This window comes from Nymphalis io, chromosome 11 (assembly GCF_905147045.1).
Source record: "Nymphalis io chromosome 11, ilAglIoxx1.1, whole genome shotgun sequence".
Lineage (NCBI taxonomy): Eukaryota > Metazoa > Arthropoda > Insecta > Lepidoptera > Nymphalidae > Nymphalis > Nymphalis io.
The window spans coordinates 12,221,454-12,238,993 of record NC_065898.1 but is presented as its reverse complement, the minus strand read 5'-3'; the positions used below and the strand labels follow the sequence as shown (position 1 = coordinate 12,238,993).

General features: G+C 31.4%; 1 protein-coding gene across 1 annotated transcript in view; it reads right to left on the bottom strand.

The window, feature by feature from the left end:
- Positions 1–1,264: 1,264 nt before the first annotated feature.
- Positions 1,265–17,540, bottom strand: part of LOC126772083 (potassium voltage-gated channel protein Shaw-like) — a 249,197-nt gene continuing 232,921 nt past the window's right edge. Inside the window, exons 8-10 of the mRNA XM_050492253.1 lie at positions 2,454–2,601; positions 2,007–2,108; positions 1,265–1,788 (exon numbers count right to left, since the gene is read on the bottom strand). Coding sequence (XP_050348210.1) covers positions 1,265–1,788; positions 2,007–2,108; positions 2,454–2,601 — 774 coding nt within the window. The remainder of the gene's footprint in view (positions 1,789–2,006; positions 2,109–2,453; positions 2,602–17,540) is intronic.

Below are 17,540 nucleotides of genomic sequence, written 5' to 3'. Positions count from 1 at the left end.
TTGTCCCTTCTCTATATTTACATTTTCATATATTTTTTCTACATTAGATAAATGTCATAACTTTATAACATTGAAAGTCCAACTTATTTCCCCAGCCGAACGTTTGAACAGCCATGATTTTCTATATCCTAAGTTATATTGACTAGACTTTTACCTATTATTTGGCACATTTTCTTGGTTGTTTATATTTTAACCTTTTTTGTAAGTAAAGAAAATTCAATTTCTCTCGTTTCTATGCCCTAGGGGCAGATTCTTTACAGCTAAGGAATTGCCTATACTAAAAATAAAGCGTTTTTCAGAAAAATAACGAAGCGTCGAATAAAATATGATACTTTGTAAATTAGATTTTAATATAAATTAAAAGATATAAAATGGATGAAGACCAAATGACGCAACAAGTGATAAAGATCTAGGTATATCTTTATGAGACATGTACAAAAATAACTACATAATTATTAAGGAATAATTGATGAATGAAGTATTTGACACTAAATCCAATTTTAGTTATTTGTTCGTTTCGTCATTAGACAAAACTCAATGTTGCTCTTTGATTCCTTTTTAATTAAGATAATGAAGAAAACAAGCAATAATATAGTTTAGAAATCGTGTTTCAGCAACAGGACATAATCCAAAGTAATATCTTGGAAAGCATATACTTAGTCTTCAGATTTGTTTTACTTAAGTCTTCGGTCGATTGACTTACATATTATTGAGAATGAAAAATATAACATCATCAAAATTTCATTTCATAATTAACAAATTATATATTTTTGCCATATGTATTTTGATAATTCGTAATTTTGAATTTTTATTTTTAATTTTGAACCCATAACTAGTGTTTGTTAAATAATTTATTATAATAATGTATTTGACACCTTCTATAATAGCTAAATTTAGTTTAAAAGTTATTATGACTTATTTATTCAAAAGTTCATCATTGTACAATTTGATCACTGTTTCGTCTTTCATTTTTTTTACAAAATATACACTTCTTTAATATAAACTAACAACGACTACTCTATTTTGGTCAATATGTAAAATTGATTCTGAATTGTTTAAAATTGCTTTTTAATTTAAAATAAAATTAATAATTTTATCATTTTTCAAAATTTTGTTTAAATTTTTGATTATAATACTAAAATGTTCATTAGATTTTTTTTAAATATTAATATTATATTTCAAATAAATTAATAATGTGAATTTAAGTCTAATCTAATTTAAGACATTTGAAAATCACAATAAAACTATTTACAATGAAAAGGATTTAATAGGAGTTATTATTAGGACTGTTATCATTCGAACTACAATTTAGACTTGTATCAATCGTATTTAGTTCTATAACATTCGAATTAATTTCATCTTTTGCATCTACTGTAATGTTCTCTGCGTTTGAATCCTCATTCATAATATGGTTATCATTTTCTTCTATGTTATTTACAATGTCATCCCTATCTAAATTTTCACAACTATCACCAGAATTAATAATATTGTCTCTTATTGAATCTGTGATAGATTCTCGTTTTTCAACTATAACATCTACACTAGGTCTGTAATAGTCATTTTTGTCATTTTTAGGTAAATCTGGCGGACGAACAGTTGAGAGGGTGCTGGATAAAAATGATGATTGTAAATTGTAACCAGGTAACAGTTTTGGTTGCAAGGGTAACATCAAATCTAAGGAACCGGTGGTAGCAGGTCTCGGTTGCAGGGGTGGGGCGGTCATCAAAGGTGGTTGCAGAGACGCCAATGAAATAGCACCGCACTGCGTGTTGATTATCGGGCTCTCGACTGGAAAAAAGTACGGAAAATTTAGCAACTCACTCTTTTTCATTCATAATTCAATGTTGTGATAAACATGTAATGCATTTTAATTACTTTTTAAATTTTGCATCACAAAAATAATGGCCACTGTAGATATTATAAATTAATTTGCTTCTGGGTGGGCTCTAAGGATTTGCGTTTAGGAGAAGCGTAAATCACAATCACAGGTTGCTTAGGTGTTTTACCTATTGGAGCTCTAGCTTGAAGAGGTTGAGCGGTGGCCGGTGGACGAAGCATATTCGACGGGCCCTGGAGTGCTAGGCTTATCATGTTCATACCGTTCACACCTAAAAAAATATTCGATAAATATAATTAGTGTAGTTTGATAATTATATGACTTGTTGTATATGCTTATTTATTTTAAAAAGTTAGAAAAGCAGATAAGCCTTTACAAAATAAACGGAGAGACATAGTTTGACATAATATTATTTAATATACAACAGTAAGTGACATTACATTTAAAATGGTAATAGAATAAAACTTGATGAGTATCTTCAAATACTTACCAAACAAAACAAATTTAAATAACGCAGTTTAATTATAAACACTACCGTTATTTAAGTTACTTTTAATAAAAAAGTCAGTAACATCGCCATCTATCGGTACTGAAAGAAACTTTTACGAAAACTCACCAAACTTGTTGTTCCCGGGTAACTCCTTTAGTACCACGGGATGTTTCACTGCGTTCACTCTACGATTGGAGGCGCTGGCGTCGCGTTTCCTTCGAGGTTGTTCAACTGGTAGCACACGTCGCCGCTTCTTGGGTAGTTTTGATCGCGCCTGCCGATAGATGGCGTTAATTTATATTTAGTATCAGTTATGGTTATAACTTAAGGAAATAATTATGTTACTTATAAACCAAGTTGAACGTTATAATAGAATTGTGACATGATAATTTTTTAATATATTCTGACGTCATAGTCTACTTATTATACAAGTTATATATATTTTTGCATACTTAATGTCGTAGTACTTCAAAAGGTCGTATAAGTGTTTTTATATTTTTAAAATGCCTTCAGTTACATTACAATATGGTCTAGGAAACATATGAATAATATATTAATAAAACATAACAACATATAACAAGAGAATAATAAATTTTATTCGCTGCTGTAAACTGTGCATGATTTTACATACGAGATTTTAAACAAACATCGACGATATTATATATTTTTTTAAATTAATAATATATAACAATTAGACTGCGACTTATTTTGTTAATTAGTGTTTTAATAAATGCAAATTGTATACCTATCGTTCGTTCTAAGCAAAGCATAGGAAGAAGTAATCTTTTAATATAATATCTCTATGAAGACGATATAGTTTGATTGCATTTTAATACTTGAATTTCATAATACAAATAAATAATCACAAAATCCTTTTTATTTCATTTTTTTTTGTTAAAATGAATTGATATTTTCAAAGTGAAAAAACAGGCTGTCGTAGTTTTTTTTTTTTTTTTTTTTTTTTTTTTTTTTTTTTTTTTTTTTTTTTTTTTTTTTTTTTTTTTTTTATAGAATAGGAAGGCGGACGAGCATGGGCCACCTGATGGTAAGTGGTCACCAATGCTCTTAGACATTGGCATTGTAAGAAATGTCAACCATCGCTTACATATCCAATGCGCCACCAACCTTGGGAACTAAGATTTTATGTCCCTTGTGCCTGTAATTACACTGGCTCACTCACCCTTCAAACCGGAACACAACAATATCAAGTATTGCTGTTTTGCGGTAGAATATCTGATGAGTGGGTGGTACCTACCCAGACGAGCTTGCACAAAGCCCTACCACCAGTAGATACTGCCGATAGAAGTGAAAACTTGAAACTGTTAAGTATATTTGTCCAATTTCCACATCTATTGGTAGTAATAATTCTATCCCTTTTTATTATGTAGCTTTTTATTCATCAAATTACCAGTATATCGCTAACTCCGTACAAAATATTAACACAGCTTAATTTAAATAAATAGTGGTTAAAATACACTTATAATTATTTATATATACTCTTAGTATTTAAATAAAAATTCAAATACTTAAATTATTTGCACTTTCAACGATTTCATTATACATATTAACATTAGCATGTCGGTTACGCATCTACGATAAACCAGCGCAACACGCCTAAAGCAGTTTTCATTTAAAAAATGTTACAAATTTTTTTTATTCAAAAAATTAATCTATATTTTTAAAACTTTAAGCCATGTTTTCAGGTAGGAATCGAACTCGGTCCAGTGGAATAATCGTAGTATTTTAGACCTTTAGGTCAACTAATCGTTATGTTACTACATCGTTTATGAACTTTCATTATATTTACATTATCATTTTGGTGACGCGAAGCGACAAGTTTATACTTCAATAATCTTTAAATGTAGCCTTTCTCTTTATAAGTAAGATTGTTTTTTCGGAGGTTTATTATTTACTTTTGGCCTCGAGACTCGACACTCACCAGGTGGGTGGGTGAGTACTAATTAGAACTGAATACGCACGTCAAAAGATCTCCTGTAAATCCGGCTCTCAGTTTTGGATGTCGTCAACGTCTCGAACTGCGACATATACTTATGACGCCGTCATACGCCTAAATTTCGACTAGTTTATTAATAAGATAGTTTGGTAATGGAACTTGAAATTTATTTAATAAGCCTCTTTTTACAGAGCAATATAAAAAAAATCGTCAATCCCAACAAAAACAAAAAAATAATAAAGAAGGAGTAAAGTATTTATAAAAGTATTTCTTTAAATTATTTCAATTACTTAATTAAACCAAACGAAACGGATTAGTTAATTAATGAACTACTCAAAAATATATTATCGTAACTAAAGAGTTTAAAAGAGTTTTTTAGTATAGGCACCAATAGTTTTGTACAAACAAGCAGCGTTTTAAAATATCGCTAATGAAGCTAATTTTATTTACTAAAATTAATTAAAGACTTATAATTTTTTCACCTTTAAAGTTATTACTCGACTCGTTAGAATATTTAACTTAATCATAACCTTTGACGTAGAAAATAAGAGTACCTAATAAATAGGAATGTTTTCTATATTTGCCCGCTATCCGTTCTTAAACCTTGTAATTAAACTTCGGTGAGTTGCCTGCGTAAATAAGTAAGCAAAAAAAAAACGTTATAGTTTTTTGTTTTATAATATATAATGGGTGTAAAATATTCTCGGAATTCAATATTGCTACTGCAATGTAGAATTGCTTCAAGCCTTCTAAATATGTATTTTAATAAATTATATAGCATTCTCATGTGCTTAATTTTTGTTTTTTTAATATATAGGCTAGCGCTTGACTGTTATCACACCTGATGGAAAGTGATGATACAGTCTAAGGTGGAGCGCGCTTGCCTAGAAGATAATAAGTGTTTATAATGAATGTCGTGCTCGGTAAGGAAAATATTGCACGTATCGGATAAAAATTTGCCACGTAAAGTCTTCATTGAAGCAGCGTAGTGGAACCAACCTTTAAACCTAAACCTTCTGTTAAAAATGAGGGGGGCTATTATCCCAGCTATGAGATATTTTCAAGCTGTTAGAATATTACTGCCTGTCAGATATGTATCACAAATATAGGTATTCATAAAATGCATAAAGAATAGCAAAATATATATCTACGAATTCTTCCGTGTCAGGTTTCGAGTATTTTTCGCACAACAGCGAACGGGTAACAACGTGTATTTTGTATCAAAGGATCGGTTTTGTGCATTGTCAAGGGTTTCCGATTCTCAAAAGAGCTTATAATGTAACACTAACCGTTCAAGTCTACGTTACGTGCAATATAAATGTTATAGACCAATTCATTCTGAGATAATAGTTATATATTTATTAACGCGCAGGAACATAGGTCGTTTTTTTTTAATTTAAAATTGGTAGGAAGACTGGCAAATGGGCCACTGTCCACATGATTATATTGGCACTGTAAGAAATACTACCATACCATACGTTACATCACCAATGCGCCACCAACCTTGTGAACTAAGAATTCCTTGTGCCTGTTGTTACACTGCTCACTCACCCTTATACCCGGAGTACTTTTTTATATAGAATAGGAAGGCGGACGAGCATATGGACCACCTGATGGTAAGTGGTCACCAACGCCCTTAGACATTGGCATTGCAAGAAATGTCAAACATCGCTTACATATCCAATGCGCCACCAACCTTGGGAACTAAGATTTTATGTCCCTTGTGCCTGTGCCAATGTAATTGGCTCACTCACCCTTCAAACCGGAACACAACAATACCAAGTACTGCTGTTTTGCGGTTGAATATCTGATGAGTAGGTGGTACCTACCCAGACGAGCTTGCACAAAGCCCTAGCACCAGTAAAATTCTGTTAAATAAAATATGTGATTCAGGAGTGGTATCTACCCTAACAGGGTAACCTAAAGCCCTACCATCAAGAAAACAACACGAGTAAGTTAACCGAATTTCGCGAATGTAAATCTGGGTACTACTAAGTTTTCAAGTATTTAATTTATGTTTATAATGAATCTCTTGTATGTTAATGAATAAAACCTGTAAATATTGGATCAAATTCTGCAGCTAGTTAAATGATTGATATTGCAGACACAATAAAATACTACATTTGTCCCAACATTGGTAGTAAATTGGCAATACATAAAAAAGTAGGTCTGATATTTCTTCCACTTCCAAAAGTGATTACTTAATATCAGGTGGCAGTTGAATGTCAATGTTCAATTATAGTAAAAAAAAAACATCATAGCACAAATTCTTTTTAGAAAACAAAATAAGAAAAAAGTAAGATCTTCTTTATATACGAGTCTAAACGTGTTAAATAAATGTAGGAATCCATCCAATTTTCACCGAATTATCAGCGTAACGTGTTACAAAGGCTGTAATGAAATAAAATGCTTGAACATGCTGCCTGCTTTTGCAATTTTCCTCATTTTATAAAGGCATGGAAATTTACACCACATAACTTGTCGTTGATTAAATAAAAATTAAATTTCTTTTTTCAAGTCACTCATGATTAATACGAATGAGTTAGAAGCTAGAACAGTTCAGAATTAGAATCTTAGCTGAAGATTGAGTGTTCTAATCCGACCAATAACAACTGAGTTATCATATCGTTAATTTGTGTTTTTGATTCATCTCGTGCTTTTTCTCGTTCATTTTGAAAAAACCTGTGTCGGATGAAATTCTGCCACATGTGATTTTACCAACCACTGGAGCAGTTCGATTGAATAAGCTGCAAGATGTCTCAAGAGAAGACTTGCCCAGCAGTGGAACATTTTAAAGCTCTTACTTTATTAATACCTGACACAGCTTTATTATAACACGAATGTGATAAATGAAGAGAAACTTAAAGCTCCACATCTCAGCATGGTCTTAATGTCAGCAATTTTTCCTTGACATACTCGTGCAAGCGGACTATTAGTGCTAATTTCATTTGGCTTATGTTGTAAGAAATGTGACTAACAATATGTATTCTGTTATTTTATCCTGCTGGAAAATTTCCACTTAATCCCGTCAACTTTATTAGAGCAATCACCTTTCCCGTCCACTTTAATCTACGTGACGTTAGGGAAGTCATAAATAAATAAATGTTAAGCTGCTTATTTGAAAGAATAAAAATTATTATAAAAATTAAAATTGAGGAAAAACTACTTTTGTAAATTACCACTTATATTATATTACCCGTGCAAAAGGACGACCATTGTACGGGCAATATAAGGATCTATATAAAACATTTATACTGATGGAAAATCAAACATACAAAGAAAAAATCTAGAATTTTTAGATTTTTAGAACGAAAGTTCGTGCGTTCAGGCGTACACAGAACAATTTGCCAAATTTTCATCTCAATCGGGTCAATTGTTTTGGAACGAATTGAGGACAAACATGCAAACGTTAATTTTTATTTATATTTAGCTATTGAGCTGACTCACTTAGTTATGTAAAAAGTTTTGAAGTTTCCATTCAATCCCGTTGCTCGGAAATTACGTAGTCGTTGGTCGTGCGATATATCTTTTTCCGCCAATTATTAATACGAGGAATTATGATTTTTGAAATGTCATTATTTAAAATATTTTAATTCTATATGATTTGTATTTTTAGAAAATGAAACTTATACTTTTATTATTTTTATATACTACTTTTATTTAGTTTTTTTTTTTTAAAATAACCATTTAACTCCCTAACTAAGGATTGTGGTTGCTATGTTTATTCAAAATTATTTGTAATAAATACTAAAAAAATATTTTTAATAACAAACCATTTATAAACCCTTGATAAACAAACACGTAAAATTTCAAGTGGTTTTAATTCAGTTTGCAACACTTGACCTAACAAGTTAACAAAAAAAAAATTACAAATAAAAAATAAAAAAAGTATTTCTATACGTATCATAAACCACGTGTTTTCTACTTTAATAGGCAAGTGCCAACAGCAATTACTGTACAAAGTTAAAACTTAATCAAATAAATGATACGTACGGTAAAGGTCCTTCCGCTCATCTGAAGTTCACTTTTAAAAATCGTTTCGTAATTATTTATTTCTTATCATTTTTATTTCCATATTTCTTCGTATTTTGTTACGTTCGTGTGTGTGTGAGTTATTTATGTCTGTCTCTTGTACCATGTTTATAAATAAATACGTGAGAAAAGATAGAATACGAACAAAAACAAGCATTTATTTTTATATTTAAGTTATTCAGAATAATAATAGAAGATTGAAATTGATTTGCACATCTAATTTGATATACTTGGTATGTGATTTACAGTAAAGTTGTTTGTAAATCACAACTTTATTTTAGACTTTTTGTATTCAAGTATACTTCCAGGCGTAAATAATATTACTCATTCAAAGTTCTGTAATATATATATATATATATATATATATATATATATATATATATATATATTACATAAAGCATAAAGCATAGTAATGCATATTTTATTTATATTCTTAGGTTCTATCTACGGCTTCTATGTACTTACAATTGACTCATCTTACATTCGTCCCAGATTATGAGACAGACCTATTGTTATATGTGTTTTTTTCTATTATAACAGGTAAGTGGTCACCGTTACCTATAAACTTTGCCAATATAAAAAATTTGGACGTTGACAGTGTTAAAACATTTGTGCCTCGGAAAGTTCGTTAAGCCGTTGGTCCTGGTCTGGACTGTTACGGATTGTGTCGGATTTTCCGTCCCAGCGGATTGTGAGATTGAAGGAATTAAGTGCACCTGTATTTTCGCACTTGTGCTGTATATTATATTCTATGGATGGCTAGTCCTTTCAGAATAGCCGCCGTGACCAAAATCTGAAAGGCGAACAATTACTATAACACGGTTTATACGTTTTGTTCCTATAGGTGAATGCATTAACAATGTAAGTACATAAGGGTTTTGTAAATTAATGTTATGTTGTTAATTTTTTTTAAAGTATATATATATATATATATATATATATATATATATATATATATATATATATATATATATATATATATATATATATTCCGGAACAAAACAATACCTAGTACAGCTGTTTTGCGGTCGAATATTTGATGAGTGGGTGTTACCAATCCACACGAGCTTGCACAAAGCCCTACAACCAGTAAATGTTAAATAACGTATGTTTCATGTATAACTACATCCATAATATTGCATCTGACCTTAACGTCCTCACTCAGCCTTCTCACTTCACTCAAGTGTCATTGCTCGTGATGTCATCACAGTGCCAGACGATAGCCACAAATCACTTTGGGGTGCGGATTTAATCAAAGGTGCCGCAAATTGCCCGCCACTGACTAATTTACGATCGTCTCGCACACTTATAAATGACGTTACTAGTTGTCAGTGATGGGCAACTCGAAAGAGCGCGACACATATATTCTAAGTGAGGATGCTAAGTATAGTAATAATTGTTACATAAAAACTAGCCGCCAAAATCAGAAATAAAAAATTAGCGAGCCAAGATTTATAATTGTAAGTTGATTTAAATTCTTAACTATAATAAAAGGCCTTAAGGCTCAGCATATTGGATCAAGGATTAGAAGCTGTGTTCGTGATAGCTTAGTGTAATGTGTATGATTTTACGTAGTGGTAGGACTTCCTGCAAGTTTGATTATACGCATCACGTTCTACTGCCAAATCGCTGTATTTAGTATAGCCAATGTAATCACAGGTAAGGTACAAAGATTGGTGGCGAATAGACAATGTAAACGTAACGTGTGTGTGTGTGTGTGTGTGTGACAGTGCGATAGGTATATACCATCTGGTGGCCTATATTTTGCTCAATCTATCCAAATGTTTCATCAGATAAACAATTATCATAATATATTAACTAAGTATTTATTTATTTTACTATGTGATAAGTTTTCGTAATCCGTGGTAGGGCTTAAGTATAGCTGTGATTTATGTAACGTTTGATCACGCTTGTTTATAAACTTTAAGTGACTTTTGAAGTTAATAGCTTAATTTAGTATTGGGGACAATTAAGCGTGGCTCTATATATATAATAGTTGTACATAAATATGTTTAACTATCACACTTTGCATTATTAAGATTTAGTGTTTTTTTGTTGTGAAATCTTTCAATGTTTAAATATAAGTTCTTAAATTAAAAATGCTAAAGTTGCTTTGATAACCATGTCTCCTAGCAATTCTTTATCTTTTTTGATATTTAAACTATGTTTTTTTTTTAAATATATAAGCTAGCGCTTGACTGTTATCACACTTGATGGCAAGGGATGATACAGTCTAAGATGGAGCGCGCTTGCCTAGAAGATGCCTATTCAATCTAGACTTGAAGGTAAATTGAAGGAATATTGTAAGTGGTGGGGAAAACGGAGGTCGGGAGGTCATTCCAGATCTTAACGGTGCGTATCAGAAACGAGGAAGCAAATCGTTTCGTACGTGTCTTAGATACGTCAACTACGTACGGATGCAGATCTTTTCGATGCCTCGCAGTTCTATGGTAAAAAGGTGACGGAGGAACCAAATTAAATAGTTCCTGGGCACACTCTCCGAAATATTTTTTATAGATAACCGATAGACAGGCAACCTTACGACGGTGTTCCAAGGTCTGGAGTTTTGCGAACAGTGTCTGGTCGGCAATGAGCCTACTAGCACGACGATCCACTGAATCCAAAGCTTAAAGCTGGTACTTAGTAGAGCCGTCCCATAAATGGCTTTAATTTAAGCTTTAAGTTTGTATATTTTTATGTAAATAAACAGCGATTATAGAATATATGTTTCAATCCCATAATATTGAAAGTTACCATAAAATTGCGAAATTCTATTAGAAAAAAAATAATAATAAAAAAAGTTTAGTGAATCATATATAGTGAGTATATAGATAGAAGTGACCGTTTAAGCATTTGTATTAAGATCTACTTCAACTTACAATGAACGACAATGTATGTTGGTAGGACGAGATTATACGAATAGACCAAGGCTAAGGCTTTTTTATTATATCCGAGAGTATATCAAAAATATTAATAATAGTTTTTGATATATTTATAAATATCTACTTATATCAAAAGGATAAATAAAGAGCTTTGAATAAAAATATAATATATAATAATCGTTCAAGTAATTTCCAAATAGCCGCTTTGGTATTTAAATGAAAATAGTATGTTGTGTAATATTAATAACTTAAAAATATGTTTGTATACTGTATTAGTTAAGCTATAATTTTTAATATCGAAAGTATATTGTAAGAATTATTATTATTATTATTATATTTCCACAAGTTTCGCAATATATATTAAATATATAATAAAAGAAATATAAAAGAGAACATTTGAAATCAATCTCATAGATAATAAATAGTCCTACTTCGAATACAGAGTTGAATAGATAGTCTTGGATCTATAATTGGACAGCTGAACCAATACTCCGATAAATATATATATATTTTGATTCGATCAAAGGCGTGAAAGTATTTATCATATTTTTTAACCTTATAAAATTATATCAATCAGATAAGTGTAGTTCATTGTTTTCTTTTTACTTGGCAGATAAGTTTATGGACCTTAGTGGTCACTAAACGTTCGTAAGTGAGTGCCCAAATCAGTGTTTGAGCCCAGGATCTCAGGACCCGAAGCCCTCTAGCTATCCACTAGATCAACGAGGTAATCGAGAAAGGCACCAAAAGTATTTTCCGGATATTTTTTGTACTGAATTAATTGACCCTATTGAAGAAAGCGATGCGTTTGATTAAATGAAGATAGACAAGTAGATTAGGCTTAATTATAATGAGACATCCTGATTGAGATTGGCAAAGATAAATAACATCCCATTGCCAATTAATTATTTACTCTAAGATCAATACTGATTAGTATCAATACTTGTCTGGATATAGTCATTATAATGTAATATTTTTTGGGATAAATTTTGATCAAAATGCTGGCTGAGAACCACCTGGTAAACGTAACCTAGTTTGGAGTTCCCAAGGTTGGAGCCGCATTGTAGATGTAAAAGATGGTTATTATTTCTAACATTTTTTATGGTCAGTGGTGACCTATTTGCCAATCAGTAAAATTGGAATTGATAAGCAACTGATTATTATTTGGTCCAGCAGGACTCGCAAATTATACGAAAATGTTACTATTTCAAAAAGTTTTAACTAATAAGTCAACAATAAAAGTAAGATAAGCAAAATAGATACGCATTTTTGTGAAAATGCTTTTTTTACGAAAATAAGCTTATATTAACCTTATCTACGAGCTTGTATTAAAGTTTTTTAATTTTTCTAAGTAATTTATAATTATCTGGTACGTAAATGAATACATATACATTAGAATTTAAAAAAATGCCGCTGTAGAAACGGACGTTTGAATTTGTCCGCCTTTACTCGGATACAGATGATTGAACCGCAAACAAAAACATCAGTCACTTATCACAATCTTGCGCATATGTGGCTACGCGGGTACGTATTAAAATAATTTTGTTAAAATTATATTGTTTATAGTACTCTACATTTATGTATCCTTAAAATATTGGTTTCTATCAAGATACCTACCATGATTTTTACAAAAATATCAGACACAGTAGTGTAGGAGAATCAACAGCAGTTGACGACACAGAATTTAAATAATAACTTAGTTTATTCGCAGCCCATCGTTAACGTTTTGATCTCTTTTTTTCCATCAGAAGTAGTTTAAAAGTGATAATAATTGTTAAGTTGAGCCAACAAATTGAGTCTATGGCACAAGCGGCGTCCAAGAAATTATCAATTCTTTCAAAGCTTCGATGGTACTTCAGCTCTGAACAGCTGCTTAATCTTTACACTGCCCAAGTTCGATCCTGCATGCAGTACTGCAGTCACCTCTTGGACGGTGCAGCCAAATATCATCTGGAAGCTTTGGACTCAGTTGATCGAAGAGCCCGTAGGTTAATTAACAACGAAAAGCTCTCAAATAGCAACACCCTTGAGCATCGTCGATGAGTTGCCAGCTTATCGGTTTTTTATAGGATACACTTTGGAGAGTATTCGAAGGCTCTTTTCAAACTGATTGAGCCATCTCCATTCCTTTATCAGACTACTAACCGCAGGTTAAAGTTTCATCTATACGTTGTTGACATACCCAAAAGTCGAACTAAACGGTTTGGCAGCTCGTTTTTGGTGAGAGTCGCCAAGATTTGGAACGACCAGCCTGGTTCTATTTTTCCTGATAAGTTGAACTCTGGAGCCTTTAAGAGTAGAGTGAACAGGTTTCTTTTGGATGGGCGTGTACCACCTTCGTCTTCAGCTACACTTTCCATCAGGTGAGATGGAAAACAAACGCCTATTCCATTTCAACTATATAAAAAAAAGAAGATTTTTTTTATTTTATACTCGGTAACTAATCTTTACTAATATTATAAAGCTAAAGAGTTTGTTTGGTTGAACGCAATCTTTTATCAAAAAATACCAGTTCAAATTGAAAATTATGTTAGTGTTGAATAACTATAAGCTACAACAAATAGGAGCTAAGCATCAATAAAAATGTGGCAGAAACGGGGAAAATGTATTCTTTTTGAGAGTTTCCGTTGCGTGCGTTGAATTGCTTTTCTTAAAAGATAAAAAAGCGTCCACGATATCATATGTGTATCATTTACGGATGAATTACTATAACTTTTTTTTTTATGGTAATCAAATTAGATCTAAAATAATCCATTATTTGCGTAGATTTTCTTCTCATTGTTTTATTAAATTTATAATTTCTCGTATTTTTAATAGTTAGTTAATCATAAATACTTATTTTTTAAATACAGATTTACCTTTCAGTTTTAAAGGATACAATTTCTTATGAAGGTATCGTTCGCATTCATAATAAACAAATCACAGAAACAGGCATTAAAATATGTCGGAATAGATTTAAGGGAATTTTGTTTTTCTCATGGCCAATTGTATGTTGCCCTATAAATACTAATATCCCACGAAAATGAAACTAAAAATGTTGTTAATACTGAAATACTATAAGTTCGCTTTTAGTGATTTCTTTAAGTTATACACTAAAACACTTATTTGAGTGATTAAAAATAGCCGGATATTCTGTAAATTTCAAGGCTGATTATACTTTTAAGAAACAGTGATATTCATTTTTTTATCTGGTATGTTAGCATTATACTTTATTTACATTAATTAATAAAAAACATTATTTTCGTTGATAGTTATTCTAAAGTATAATTTACTTAAAAATAGTTTTGATTTTTGGTCCATAAACAAAAATATACAATTATAACGAATAAATAATAAATAAAACAGTATTATTGCATATGCATTATTATTAAAACAAAAATGAGTTTAACTGAGAGACGTAGATGAAGCTATGTGCAAAGTAAATGAAGACCATCTACAAAATTTTAGTCTAAAAATGTTAAATACTTTTTTTATGTCGCTTAGATTTCTTTAAATATCTTTAAAAAATAGTTTTGGAGGTTGTTACCTTAATTTATTTAATATTTTAATTAGAATGAGCTCTATTTTGATTACAGCGAATAAACGGATATCAGGCAGATGTCTTCTTTTACGTTGAGGCTTTTACAAAGTAAAAAAATACATCTACATTATTACAGAAAAACAACGAAATAGCGATAAAAGCTGTTATACAATAAATAAAAATGTTATTTTAAATCATCATGAAAAATTTCAAGTTAATTGATACATGAATGTCGAAATGGTAACTATTTTTTACTTAATGTGATCTCCTGAAAAATTGCTATTATGTAGATGCATGTATCTACTCCGCTGCCATCGATATATATAAAAGTTTTTGCCCGCTGCTTTCTCCTTGTATTAGGGGATGGAGGTGAAAAATTAACCTATGTCCTTCCTTAAGGTTCAAGCTTGCTTCATACCAAATTGCATCAAAATCGGTTCAGTGTTTTAGCAATGAAAGCATAACAAACAGACATACAGACAGAGTAACTTTTGCATTTATAATATTAGTATAGACAATACCAACCATGCAATTACTCGTTTCATTGTAAAATAAATTTCATTATAAATTAAATCCAATATGATCCTTTGTGATTGAAGTTGAAACCAGATCCGTGATAGCATCCACGTTCCACTGGTCCAAACGCTTAATGAGGCATTACGCTGAAAAGAATATACATCAAAAGAAAACTCCCGAGGCGTCCGTAGTCACGCTTCAAGTAAATTTTACCCCGTACTTATACAGATTCACCTTAGTACGTATTCCTGATATTTCAAAAGAAAAGATTAAAGCTTCTGGTTTTCGGAAGTAAGTTTCCTTAATTTTGTTTAGTATCTTTTCTTTTACAAGGTCAAAATTAGTTAAATCTATTATTTATAACTAATGAGTTCATATTTTTTATTAAGTGAAGCAATATCCTCGTAATAGTTATTACTCTAAAATCAGGTATTCTTTAACTTATTGTTATGATTCATTATATTTTTTTATGAATATGGATGAATATAAAGCATCTTAATCAGTAAAAAAGTATTAAGTATTACACTATCAGGGTGCAATAAATCAACCAAGCAATGAAAATCGGATGAAATTATCATGATAAAAGATATGATAATATACGATGATAAAGAAAAAGGCACTACTATAACAGTAACAGCCTGTGAATGTTGCCACTGCTGGGCTAAGACCAGAATTTTTGAAAAGTTTTTGAGCCTGTTCCACCACGCTGCCTCAATGCGGGTTGGTGGAATCCACGTGTGTCATGTGTATATACAATTTCAGTGAAATTAGTTATATGCAGGTTTCCTCACGATGTTTTCCTTCACCGTCAAGTACGAGATGAATTATAATCACAAATTAAGCACGTGAAATTTCAGTGGTGATTGCCCGGGTTTGAACCCACGATCATAGGTTAAGATTCACGTGCTCCTACCACTGTGCCATCTCGGCTTAAAATACTATAAGCGGACAATAATATTGCAATATTGGAGTACTTCTGTTTTCAAGACTCGTCCTTAAGCATTGTGTTGAGGTGTCTCCCTGCACCCAGACCTGACTCCCAGTGATTATTACCTGTTACTTAAAATAATAGGAGAGCCTCAGTGGGAAGATATATACGGAATGAAGAGCTTGAGAGCTTTGTTTTGGTTTAGTTTTGGTCAGAAAAATATGTTTCTTTTTATGGAGGTTGAAGAGATCACTCTTAGTGATAGGGTCGCCTTTGCATATTTTGTGTACATCTCGTACATTTATATAATGTTTGTAAATTGTATGCAAATAAAGACTTAATAAATATATAAATAAGTTTTGTGGCAGATTTCGTATATTAATAACTCCTCCACTCCTAAATTTTCACTCCTAGATCTTATATTTAAAATGACATTTTTTTTATTACGAGGGGTAAACAAATAATGTGCAGTTAACGAGGTGGGTAGTGGGTGAGGTGTTGGTAAGGGCAATGCAGATTGATTCGATAGATTCCACAATAATATTTACTTTAATACAAATATGGTATATAATACTTTTACTTAAGCTTATAATTGAATGCACCTATTCTTAATTAAGCCCGAGCTGTGACGGAACCACGTACGACTCGAGCAATTGGAACCGAATAAATTAAGACGAACGACTGCTCAGAAACTGTGGTACTAATCACAAGAATTAGCGATTAATTGAATTTTATTTTTAAATAAAAAAATAATGTTTTGTGTTCAGGGAAAGATCACCATTATTATTTAAACCTCCTGAGATATTCGATCGCTTTATGTTACAGTGCAAAAATATTAATAGTTTTCGTACCCCGTATTTTGGCATCCACTGAGGATGAACATTAGTTCTACTATTCCACATATATATTAATTCTAGTATATTCACTACTATAATCATGATTGATGAAGTATCTATCTAAAATAGTTTTGCCTTTAAAGAAATGACAGCGTTGTTTTCGAGAAGCTACCTGACGCCGAGGGCTCCATTGCTTAATTTTATTTTATTCTTCTTTAAATCTGATGTAATCAAATACATAACCCTAATTCCTATTATATTGATGATGATACTGGGATATAAGCCAGATAAGCAAGACATATATGTATATATAGTAGAGAAGTCTATGCGCAAACATAAGTGCGTTGGGTATAATTGTGTGGGGAATCCAACACGCCTGATAAGAGCTGATGTGCAGGTGCACGTGAAGCTGTTGATGTGTACTGCCAACTTCCTGACTCCAAGCTGCTACTGAAAATTTTTCGACGCCTATAATCAATTTTTTTTTCTTATTGACTCCGGGTATCAACCCAACATCTCGAAGTTTTCGACCTTTTAAACTAGCC